Source organism: Pieris rapae, chromosome Z (genome assembly GCF_905147795.1).
Source record: "Pieris rapae chromosome Z, ilPieRapa1.1, whole genome shotgun sequence".
Classification (NCBI taxonomy): Eukaryota; Metazoa; Arthropoda; class Insecta; order Lepidoptera; family Pieridae; genus Pieris; species Pieris rapae.
The window spans coordinates 2,167,542-2,180,153 of record NC_059534.1 but is presented as its reverse complement, the minus strand read 5'-3'; the positions used below and the strand labels follow the sequence as shown (position 1 = coordinate 2,180,153).

At 36.5% G+C, this 12,612-nt stretch overlaps 2 protein-coding genes across 3 annotated transcripts; both read left to right on the top strand.

Annotated features, from left to right (window-relative positions):
* Positions 1-59: 59 nt before the first annotated feature.
* Positions 60-2,279, top strand: LOC111003357 (proton-coupled amino acid transporter-like protein CG1139). The gene is made up of 7 exons (XM_045634174.1): positions 60-112; positions 177-286; positions 366-425; positions 507-864; positions 1,376-1,645; positions 1,791-1,970; positions 2,274-2,279. Exons 2-7 carry the CDS (start codon positions 189-191, stop codon positions 2,277-2,279), a joined length of 972 nt encoding a protein of 323 aa, XP_045490130.1. The 5' UTR covers positions 60-112; positions 177-188.
* A 2,837-nt stretch (positions 2,280-5,116) lies between these two features.
* Positions 5,117-12,239, top strand: LOC111003393 (proton-coupled amino acid transporter-like protein CG1139). 2 transcript variants are annotated; one of them, XM_022273859.2, is made up of 8 exons: positions 5,117-5,454; positions 5,992-6,090; positions 6,912-6,989; positions 7,327-7,684; positions 9,082-9,351; positions 10,510-10,685; positions 10,888-11,069; positions 11,460-12,239. In XM_022273859.2, the coding sequence occupies exons 2-8, from the start codon at positions 5,996-5,998 to the stop codon at positions 11,717-11,719; spliced, it is 1,419 nt and encodes a 472-aa protein (XP_022129551.2). In that variant the 5' UTR covers positions 5,117-5,454; positions 5,992-5,995; the 3' UTR covers positions 11,720-12,239. The 2 variants fall into 2 exon arrangements, with proteins under 2 accessions (XP_022129551.2, XP_022129549.2); XM_022273857.2 differs by having other exon boundaries at positions 5,117-5,501.
* The last annotated feature ends 373 nt before the right edge of the window (positions 12,240-12,612 follow it).

The window sequence follows — 12,612 nt, the reverse complement described above, 5'->3', positions numbered from 1 at the left end:
TATTCTCAAACATAAAATATTTTTTTTATTAACTTAGTTTAAAACATTTACTACAGTTCACAGCGGATAGTTAGGAGATCAACTGCAAGCAACGCATCCTTCCTTAACACTGGTGAGTAGATATGAACTGAGCAGTTTTTCTTTGTTTCGGAGTATAAATATTTGTTACTACTTAGGTAACTTTCAAAATGCAAAGGGAAAGTGGCGAGGATCTAAACTCTTTTCGAAAGGAGACTGGCAGTGGGCGTGCTCATCGGTCTGAAGCTGGAACTCCTACGCCTCGCAGGTCTCTATCAAACTAGTTCTATGATCGTCGTAAAGAAATATTGGAAACGATTAAGATCTTCAAATTTTTTATATTTTAGAGTGGACCTGGGAGATGAATACGACCCTCATCTATTTCGTCAAGTACCAAACCCCACCAAGTAAGTTAAACTAAAGACATGAACTATCTTCACTGAATACATGTATTTATCTTACATGACAATATTTTCTTACTTCCACAGTGACCTGGAGACGCTGTTTCACTTACTGCGACTTGGTTTGGGAACCGGTATCCTGGCGATGCCGCAAGCGTTTGCCAAGTCTGGCCTTATCACCGGCATTATCGCAACAATATGTGTGGCGATTTTAGTGACCCACTGTCTTCAGGTGCTAATCAGATCGCAGTATGGTGCATGCAAGGTTGAGCGTGTCCCTTTAATGTCGTATCCTGAAGCGGCGCGCGTTACTTTAAATCTAGGACCGAAATGTCTACGTCCACTTGGTGCACCGTCATCCGTCGCCATTGATTTCTTTCTAATTACCTACCAACTAGGTGTGTGTTGCGTGTATATCGTCTTCGTTGCCGATAACGTCAAGAAGGTGAGGACATATTCTTAATATATAGAAATATTTTTGGTGGCTTCGCACGGGTGCAATGCTGATACTAAATACACTACGGAATTAAATTTTTAAATCAATTTAATTAAATTCTGTGAACGTTGTATATAAAAATGTGGGTTATCCATAAGAGATAGACATAAACCATCACGGACTTTTCTGTAGACCTTTTGAATGTGTACAATACTTAGTACATTACTTTGATAAAACTCGTAGGGTTCAGCCTGCGTTTGCAATGTAAGCGGAAAAAATGTAATTATTTACGACATCACATTAGAAACCTCAAAAATAACAGTACTTCTCCACTATTTAATGGATGTTATTATACATATGAACCTTCCTCTTGAATCACTCTATCTATTAAAAAAATCGCATCAAAATCCGTTGCGCAGTTTCAAAGATTTAAGCATACAAAGGGACATAGGGACAGAGAACGCGACTTTGTTTTATACTATGTAGTGATTCATAATAAATAAACTTTAATTATATGCAGCTTTTGGATCCACATTTCGTGTTTTCTGTGGAGATGCATATGCTGTTTCAATTGCCCGTGCTCATCGCACTAAACATGATCCCAAATCTGAAGATGTTAGCGCCATTTTCTGGCGCGGCTAATCTCGCTACATTCACCAGCCTTTTAATTGTGATCTACTATCTCTTGACTATGGAGCGTTCAAAGGAGCCTCTTGATCTTTGGGGTTCACTATCAACGTTTCCACTGTTCTTTGGTACCATCGTGTTTGCGCTGACGGCTGTTGGTGTTGTAAGTAAAACCTTCTTTTTGTATTGTAACTACACAAATCATCTCAAATATTCTTTAAGTATTACACATTTAGATTACACTCAATAAGATAGACAGTTAGTCGCTATATATTTTTGAATATTTTTATTAGTTTTAATTACCGTAGGTGGTGGCGATCGAAAATAATATGAAAACTCCAAAATCGTTTGGTCGGCCGTGCGGCGTGTTGCATATCGGTATGAGCGTTGTAACTACGCTCTTCATCGCGATTGGCTATATAGGCTACATATTCTGTGTTTCCGAATGCCGTGACGTAATCACTTTGGATCTTCCTCCTGGGCCGTACGTATGTTTTAGAGTTTGTAGTCACTTTCATACTTAGTCAAGCAATCAACAATTTAGTAAGAAACCCTTGTTTAATTTAGTTAAAATGTTTTGTTTGAGAAGAAGGTAACTGAATTATATTTGTTTAATATTTTAAACAATATTAAGAAGACATGCATCATTTTTTTTTATATAACAGGGGGCAAACAGGCAGGAGGCTCACCTGATGTTAAGCGACACCGTCACCGCCGCCCATGGACACTCTCAATGCCAGAGGGCTCGCAAGTGCGTTGCCGGCCTTTTAAGAATTGTATTTAATTTATAGGTGTAAATTATTTACTAATGCCTGTTGCAGAGCTACGACCGTCGCCATTATTCTTTACGTATTCGCGATATTCATAAGCTACGGACTTCACTGCTACGTGCCGGTGGACATGTTGTGGAACGAGTACATATTGCCCCGTATGCAGGGAGCAAGCCAAGCACGATTGAAATGCTGCGAAATTTCGCTACGCGTTGGACTTGGCGTACTTACCTGTTAGAGCCATTGAATAATTACTCATATGTCTCCAACTATTCGTGGACCTTCGATTCCTGGGGACACAAAAATTATTATTGAAAAAAAAGAATCACTTTTAATTAAATATTTTTTCGATCAAAATCACCGGTGATCATGAGATGAGATGAGAACATGATCATAAGATCGGCTCGCATTTCTTCATATCAGATATTGAATTTGCAATAGAGAATTAATTAATTAAAAAAAACATGTTTCTGAATATTTTTAGTTGTGGTAGCAGTGATGGTGCCACGTCTTGGCCTCTTCATCTCCCTGTTCGGTGCGCTTTGCCTGTCCGCCTTGGGCTTCTGTTTTCCCGCCCTGATGGAGTCGTGTCTCTGGTATCCGCGACCACCTGGAACCGCCCGCTTTCTTATGTTCCTGAAGGACAGTTTTCTGTTTGTGGTCGGCATCATAGGCCTTGTCTCTGGTACTTACTCTGCTCTGTTAGGCATCATACAGTCCTTCCAATAATTGTATGTAAAGAGGAACTGGTTTTATTATATGTTTTGTATTAAGTGTTTTTTAATTGTACATAATAGATTTTCTATAACAGATATAACTCTGAATAAATTTATTCACATAGTAGGTAAGCAAGTACACTTTTAAACTACAAGTCCGCAAGTCAAGGGCGTAGAGCGGGTAAGAAGAACTGGCAAGAAACTCTTCGCCACTCTTTTTAATCAATAAGTTTGTTTAAATCATATAAATTGTTTGACCTGGAGCAAATCAATCTCAAGAATTAGAATCATTTAAGTATTCGTCACATTTATAAAAAGCTTTATTAATCAATTTACTTTTAACGAGGACTTTATTATTCAATTTAATTTATTTAGTGGTAGTTCTCTAATTTCGCTTAGGAGTTTATTGTAAAAACTAATGCAATTCCCACATATGGAGTGGTTTATCTTCTGGAGTCTGGTTGGTGGTACACTCAAATTAGTTCTATTTCGCGTATTATACTGGTGAAAGTCACCATGTCTTTTAAAATTGTTGAAATTTTTTGTACATACAACAAGGCTTCAAGAATATATTGACCGGATAGTGTCATATTTAGTTCCTTAAACTTATTCTGTACTGACTCTGTCGGAAAAACACAACAAGTACCCCGAACAGCCCGCTTCTGAAACACAAAATGGATTAAACCGCTGCAGCAGCACCCCACAGTAGAATACCGTACGACATAACGCTGTGAAAGTATCTATGGTTCACAATTTTAGCCGTATCCTTATCAGTAAACTGTCGGATTTTCTTTACTTCATAATATGCTGCAGTGCTCAGCATACTCGAAAGAGTATGCCTAGGAAAACAGTTTTGTCAACAAAGTTTAGTTCACTGTCCTTAACTTTCAGGTTACCAATATCTCGTTTTACGCTATTAGTTGTAAATATTGTGAGCCGAGTAGTATCGATCAAATGTAGAAACGGGACGTTAAAAAGACCCGTATCAAAAATATGCATTTAAACTAAATAATTATTAATACTAATATTTTCTTTTTATTTTCTTAAATTGTTAATTTATTATAATAGATGTTCATCAGTAATTTATATTTATAAGTCAATTTATATATCAACCAACTTTTTGTTAACAAAAAGATTATTTCTAAATATGTAATTTTGTTAAGTGTTTATTTTCTTTCATGTTTTTTTCTTTTAAAGCATTGCGTCCTTTGGTGGGCGGAATGTACAAATATGTATACAGTCCACTACTTTCAGTCAAGCGTCATACGATTCGTACGTCTTATTATTGCAACTTATTCAATTCAAGACCGTCAATCATTTAACGAATAATTCTCAACTTTAATTCCTTAACATCAATACTTCCCTGAATCTGCCCAAACGATCATTTATGATAGGAGTTATCAAAATGTTGTTCATTTTAAATATTTTCATAATAAAATATGCTCGCTATACTAATACATTTTATTATAAGTATTGAACGAAAGCGTTGTATCGGGTACTAAGTGTTTTAAAAACTTAAGTCCTGAAACCCTCAGTACATAATACTTACCAGTGACTGCAGCTGCTAGTAGTCACCTGCAGCACCAATTCTTGAGCAGTAAGCTTGGCCAGTGCTTGGTAACCTTCGATGTATTAGTTTATGTATATACACTGTATAGTTATATTTAGAGTAATGGGGCGTAGGAGAAACGGATCACGTATATTATGTAATATACGCCTGTGCTGGCAATCAACGACTTCAATCATCGTCGTGGGTAATACGCTCTGGGTGGGTTCAATACATAAGACCTGATTCGTATGAAATGTGTCGTATTATATTTTAATAACTAGATCTTTTAAAGTGATCTTTCTAAGACAATATTGTAATAACAGTACGCTAAAGGAATACTCAAACTAAGAATACCAACTCTTAATGAATGTAGTACTAGTTAAAATATAAAATAAACGAAATAAACCAAACAATAATAATAACAGAATTATTTTAATAAAGACGTTATCTAGATTTCGGGTCAACAAATTACATGAGTTTTAAATTGATTGAAGAGTTACGAAGGGACGTGACGTCTGAAGATACGACGTAAAGAATGCGTGTTGTGATTGTGGACCGAGTTCTTTATAAACTCGTGTTTTTTCTAAAAATATCGGTATTGTTATACAGTGTCAGTCGGGAATACACGCGAACGGCAGTCGCTAACTCAGTAGGGCGCCAGACGGAGGCCCGGCAACATTTACGACAGCTCCCTTACTGATCCTCCAAAAAAATATTAGCGATACATCAAACGAGAAACGCTCATTTTGTCTCTATAGTGATCTTGTTATTACTTTAATACGAGTTTAGTATATGTTTAAAAATAGAATGAACTTTTTTAAAAGTGCCTTTTGTGAATTAGTGATTACGTCATAAGCCGTAGCGTAAATCGTAGCAGCGTAGCAGCGTAGCGGTGTAGCGTGTGGGTCAGAGACCGCGAGGCGCGGTCGATAGACAGGTAGCTTACATAACTACGCGGTCTGTTCACCCCAATTGTATATCTATGTAGGTCACCAAATTTTTGTTTTACAATAATTTACACCAAGATTTAAACTATAATTTTAATCCTAATTTGTAACTAACTAAACATACAATTGTATCATATACAATTTTATTAAAATATCAGGAAAGGAACAAAATGATTAGCTTCTTAATCTCACAATAGCGTTAATATGCATCCTGTATGATTTGTCGTGTATGTGTTGATTGTACTCAAAGTAGTGACGTCACGTGGGACGATCGAGTCTCCCCATTCCCCAGCGACCTCGGCCCGACCTACACAAAGTTCCGTAACCTATAAACGGGGCTCGGAGCTGACACATTGTTGCTCCATTTACACGAATCTCTTTTCTAAAATAGGCGGATGCTTACAATTATTGAAATAAACCAAGAGCGGCATAGAGCTGTACCTAATGGTTTCTCTGAAGTGTTGCTATTTTTAAAAGTAGCATTCGGCACGTGTGAACCGTTGCATAATATGAGCTATTTTCCTCAGAAATATGATGGATGAGAAAAGTGAACGTCTACAACTTCAGCCTGTTTCCGAGCCGGCAACGCCGCGCCGAGAGGCTGACAACGATGCCAATAATGACCGGTAAGATATCGCGGCAAATATATTAAAAAATTACGAATTTAAGAGAACGAAAACTTATACCACAAGCTAGCTTAATGGTAATAACAATAATATCCTTTTTAATTTAGAACAGGGGGCAAACGGGCAAGAGTTTCACCTCATGTTAAGTGATACCGCCGCCCATGGATACTCTCAATTCCAGAGGGCCTTTTTCAGATACATTTTACATTTTATATTTACATTTAAACAAATTTCCATTTTAATCTTCTTCTAGTGTATCTGTGTGCCCTTTTTTGGCAAAGGCCTCCTCCAAATCCCGCCATTCCTCTCTACACTGTGCTACTCTCTGCCATGTACCACCTGCCGTTTCTTAAATGTGCTCTATCCACCTTCTCAGTTGTCTCCCTCTTTTGCGTTTGCTTTACCTTTTGCACTAGTTAAGTACTTTTTTGTGTCCCGCGCATTTCCACTTTAGTTTATTGATTGTTATTGTAACATCTGTTACCTTAGTTATAGCGTAATAGTATAAGACAACATATGCATTAGTAGAATCTGATTTGTAACATGAATTAAATGCAATTAAATTGTCTCATTTAATGAATCATGCCTTGTCAATCGGCGAATTGAGTCTATACTTCACTCTGCTTTGGCTTTTCTTTACAGTGCTTTAAAGTATTAAAAAGTCAATATTTAATCGAAATCGGTCAAGCATAGTCAAACAGAGGCCATTAACGAAAGTATTATAAATCGTAAAAGCTACATTATTACAGTACACATAGTATGTTTCTGTCTTTTGTTCTTTAATGTAAAGTTGTAGCATTTTTGCCAAAATGGTATTGCAGACACACACAAGACACTGGTGAAACAGGGGAGACTGACTATGATCCACACGATCATAGAGAACTGGAAAACCCAACTAAGTAAGTATGTTTTTATAATTCAGCTGCGCGGGATTACTTCTATGAATTTAAGAAAGTATAGCGCCTTTTTAGTTTCTAAGCTAAATTAGTTTAATCACTTCGAGGTACCGACTATTTACTTACTTGAGTATACAATTTAAATCATTTTATTGCGAATTCTATTTTAGACATGTTTATCGTACTTCTTCAAATGCGAAAGTTTTGATTTTTGTTGTTTTGAACTCAACGATCTACTGAATCAGATTATTTAATTATCTAAACTCAGTTCTTTTACAAAGGTAATTAAAAATATGATAAATATTAGCACAGAGCAATATGAGCAATTTAAATGTTTCAGCAATATGGAGACGTTGGTGCATCTGCTCAAATGCAGTCTTGGCACCGGTATTCTCGCGATGCCGCAAGCATTCGCCCGCGCCGGTTTGATCACAGGCATATTGGGAACAATATTGGGTGGCATACTCGTTACGCACTGTTTGAAAGTGTTGCTACGCTCGCAGTATGAGGCGTGTCGCGCGCGCCGTGTGCCTCAACTGGCCTACCCACAGGCAGCGGCGGCTGCACTTGCCCATGGCCCGGGATTCCTGCGTCGCCTTTCGAAACCAGCCCCTGCCCTCGTCGATGCCTTCCTCGTCCTATATCAGCTCGGGATCTGTTGTGTTTACATCGTTTTTATCTCTGATAACCTCAAAAAGGTATGGTTGTTATATCTTAATGCCTAATGAAACGCGACAGCAATTTACAAAAAATATCATGGCAATCATTTGAAGTTTAATGACAGTAATGGGAAGTTCGCTGTTAACAGTCGTTGACAAGGGCGTGACGCAAGCACAAAGTACAATTGATGTGCATTAGGGACACGATAAATCAATATTACGCGACCTGTTTATAGTCAAGGATAGGCGTTGTCGATGAGAAAGATGCCGTTTGAACTTTGGATGCGGTTCAATCATAGCTAATGGGTAGTGATATCACAGACGTCACTGTAATATGATAGTGCGCATAGCATAGGGCCACGCCGAGCCGGCAGCTTGACAATTAGAATCAAGGGCGGAGCGGTATGGGCCGTAGCAATCACGACCGTCTGGGGTGAAGGGGAAGGGGGATCTGACATAAGAGCTACTTGACATGTCGCCTCTACTAATATAACATGATTGCGTTCACTCAATTGGTCGCTAACTGTTAAGGAAATTCCAGAGATATTCCATTACGATGCTTCATTGCGTCCTACATTGTATCTTCTTTTGGATATAAATAGATGGATGATATATGTTAACACTGCTTCTGTAATTCTAATCAATTTGCTATATTTGTTTTAAAATAGTAATGTTTGATGATTTGCTTTTTAAAAGAGTATCGAGCGTTTTTTATGCCGGTTTTTTCTCTCGGCCTACACTCTGTCTTCTTTGCCGATGGGTAGGGATGCCTACAGGTTCAAATTTGATGACGTGCAATAAGTGATACCTTGTTTATATTATGTTCCAAAATAAACGTATTTTTTTTTAAATCTTAAAGTTACAAAAAATATTGCTGTCTTATTAGCTGTTACATAATTAACATTAAGCTTTGATATATTATATTTGATATATTTATTAAACTATTGTAAATTATAATTTTTAATAGTTTATATTTGAGTTACTACGGTACCTTTAATATAATGAATGTCACACTTTGCCAATAAAATTAATTAACCCCATGCGAATTAGTCAAACCAAATCACGAAACAAAATTGCGTTAAAAGTTTTATAATTGAGTTTATATTCACCATACAGAAAGATACTCAACGATTATAACTATAATATTGTTTTTTGGGATATAATAATTGCTACAATTGTGGAAATGGCTGGAAGGACCTGAACAAGATTAATATACAATAAAGAAAAATGAAGGAAAATGGGGGAGGTCCTTGCCCGTGGGCACACAGAATCAGTCATCGTAGATTAACAAAAATAAATATAAATAAATTGTTACAAAATAAAAAGTTGAGAGAGTTAAGGTTAGGTATTATTCACAAACGATGGTAATCTATTTTTAAGTTTGTATAAAGTTTTCATTTAAAGTTTTTATATTCCCTATATCCTGTGTGATTCAGGTGGTTGACCCAATACGAGAGCTGCCAGTAGAAGTGTACACAGGTGCATTGCTCTTACCATTGGTCGCGTTCAACCTGATCCCAAGTCTCAAGCTGCTCGCACCCTTCTCAGCGCTCGCAAATGTTTTAATCTTCCTTGGACTTGGCATCACTCTCTACTTTCTCCTCTCGGGCGAGCGATCTACGGAGCCACTGGACCTCTGGGGCTCTGCAGCTACATTTCCACTATTCTTTGGAACCATTCTCTTCGCACTCACTGCTGTCGGCGTTGTAAGTAACAATTTTTTTTTATAGAACATGGGGCAAACGGGCAGGAGGCTCACCTGATGTTAAGTGATACCGCCGTCCATGGACACTGTTAATGCCAGAGGGCTCGCGAGTGCGTTGCCGGCCTTTTACGAATTGGTACGCTCTTTTCTTGAACGACCCAATAATAATTTCTCTATTAATTCCTGTTATATTTAATATATCGATCAAATTTGGTATTTATGAGTAAGAATCAAGGTATTTAGGGTTTATTTCTAAGAGAACCCCTCAGCATTGTTTCTAATGTCCTTGCGGCCTATCATGAGCTTTTACTGCGAGCCTAATGACAATGTGAATGAATTTTATGTTGAGACCTCTTTAACGATAATCAAGTATTAAAAGATAGTATATTTCATGAACAAGTATAGGTCAAAACTACATAAGTAGATGACGCCTGGTTTTTCGTTTTTCAATATGCTTCGTTCATACAATAAATAATAATGTTACATTAATAGTATTAATTGTAATAAAAAAAATCCACATCACGTTACGTACGTAAACGTAGATATTTTCACATTTATAATATCATAAATCTATATTTTTTACTTATGTTATTAATACATAGGGATTTTAAAATATTCTAATAGCAGTATTTAGTCAGGATGATGCAAATAAGATAGAAATATATATATATTCATTTGTTTTCTTCTAGGCTAACACGTTTCTGAATTTAGCGATTTTGTCAAGTTTTTAGTTTAGGTTGTAAACAATATGTATATGATTATTTAAATACAATGCTTAAGTTAATGTATAAACGGCATCAGATAGAAATTACAGTTAAAAGGAATCTATCTACTATATGTTTTACTAGTTATATATTACATTTATTTATTTTATTTATTTATTTCAGACATACACATATCTTTACAGCCTATGCCAATACGACAATAATAAATATTTAAATACATACATATTACAACGTATAAAATATATCATAAGAATTATAATTGCTTATTGTAATTGATTATGTAAAATATTTTGAAGTTTTTGACTATAAACACACACGTGTTTTTTAGATTTCATTTCATAATCAACTGTTGAAACAATTTTGAGTAAAATTTCAGAGCCTACATAGAAACAACAAACAAAGTTATCGTTCTGATCTCAATCGTATGTATGCAGGTGATAGCAGTAGAAAACAATATGAAGACGCCAAAAGCGTTTCTGAAGCCGTGTGGCGTGCTGAATACCGGCATGTTCATCATCGTCGTGCTCTACGTAACCATTGGTGCGGTTGGCTACACCTACTGCGTATCCAAATGCAGTGACTCTATCACTCTTGATCTACCAAAAGGCCCGTAAGTTCACCTAATGCTGTTAACGTAAAATGTACAATGTAAAAAAGAAGTAAAATCAGTAGAATCTTACAATTGTTCAGTTACGGTATTAAATATCAATAACCTTCTAATCGAAGGTGTGTAACGACTTTTTTAAATATTGTGTTTATTTACGATGGCTTTAAAAAAATCACAAATGACGTGGTTCGCTTGGCATTTTTAGGTTAGCTGCTAGTGTGATGATTATGTTTGCGGTGGCTATCTTCATAAGTTATGGTCTCCACTGCTACGTGCCAGTGGAAGTAGTGTGGAAGGGATACCTTCTGCCGCGGCTGCAGAAGAACGGAAGTCAGCGTATTCGGCTTTGGGAGTATGGCTTACGAGTAGCGCTATGCTTGTTAACCTGTGAGTATTATTTATTAAAATTTTGTTACATATACAAACAGTTATCCTGAATTATTAGAAATGTAACATATTATGTTCCATATGTTGTTTATTTCTTAAATATCACTTTACAAAATAGAGTGCCTTTACAAAAAGCGAGAAAAGAGCGTACCAACTTTTAAAAAGCCGGCAACGCACTTTCTCTCTGGCATTGAGAGTTTATGGGCGGCGGTATCACATAACATCAGGTGAGCCTCCTGCCTATTTCGACTGTGTTCTATTAAAAAAAACATAACTATAATTTCTAAATTAAATAAATTTCCAAATTAATTAAAGTATAATTTAAAAATTCTTAACTTTGTGTACAAGATCGGCATAATAATATTATATTACTTCTGTTCTTTTTCACAGTTGTGCTTGCCGTATCAGTGCCCCGTCTGGGTTTGTTCATCTCGCTCTTCGGTGCGTTGTGTTTGTCGGCATTGGGCATTTGCTTCCCAGCCCTGATGGAGGCATGCCAGTGGTATCCGAAGCGGGCGAGTGTGGAAAGATCTCTGATGTTCCTTAAAGATGCTTTCCTATTCGTGGTCGGTTTGGTTGGCTTAGTGGCCGGTACGTACACGGCCCTTGTCAGTATCGTGCGGTCTTTTGGCCCGGCACCGACCGATTGACCGCTCCTCACTCCGCTCCCCGCCATAAGCATTTCATGTAATTGTCTCAGTTATCATCTCGGACACATCAAATCATTCGCGAAAGCGTTAAAAAGTGCTAATTTTGTTTGCTAACGGAGCTTCTATGGTCTATATTAAGTTTATTGCCAACATGTTTATACTACAAGTTTATATCGTCATGACTTCCTTAGTCGAACTACAAAACAACAATAATATAACTGCTAATAAGGCAATCGATCGTAATAATCATTGTTTCCATGATGATGGTAATTGTACAATGACGTAATACATATAATGATACTTTATACTATGTTGGGGATTTACAATACCTACTCAATAGTGTAAGCTTGTAGATTTTAAGTGCTGATATTGTACTTTTATATAGCAGATACAGTATTTTATATATTTTAAAATCCGTTTTAGTTTAAGATTGTATAAATAAAATTATTTATAATTTAATTTTTAATTGCATGTCAATTAGAAAAAGCAATGATAGTTAAAATATATTATATTATTAAAATGAGTATTATTACTTACCGTGTACGACGTACGTTGTATCACAGGACCTGGTAACAGTTATGAAAAACACTAAGTTTCAAAAGGAAGTGAACTTACTAAATATATGATAATTTATTTATTAATACTTCGTTGCAGGAACATACACTGACATCACATGAAAATATATTGACATAATTAAATGATATGGAGGGCACCTACCGGCATTATCGCTTCTGATCTCTTCCAGGCAACCACTTACCTAAAGTCAATGAACAGTAAATATTGGGTGTGGCAGATAAAGACAGTAAAATAAATGGCGTGGAAATGGGAGTGTTGAAAAGTTTGTGTGGCGTTTGCGTGTAGTGTGGGTTAAAAGTGGACATAGTGGATACAGC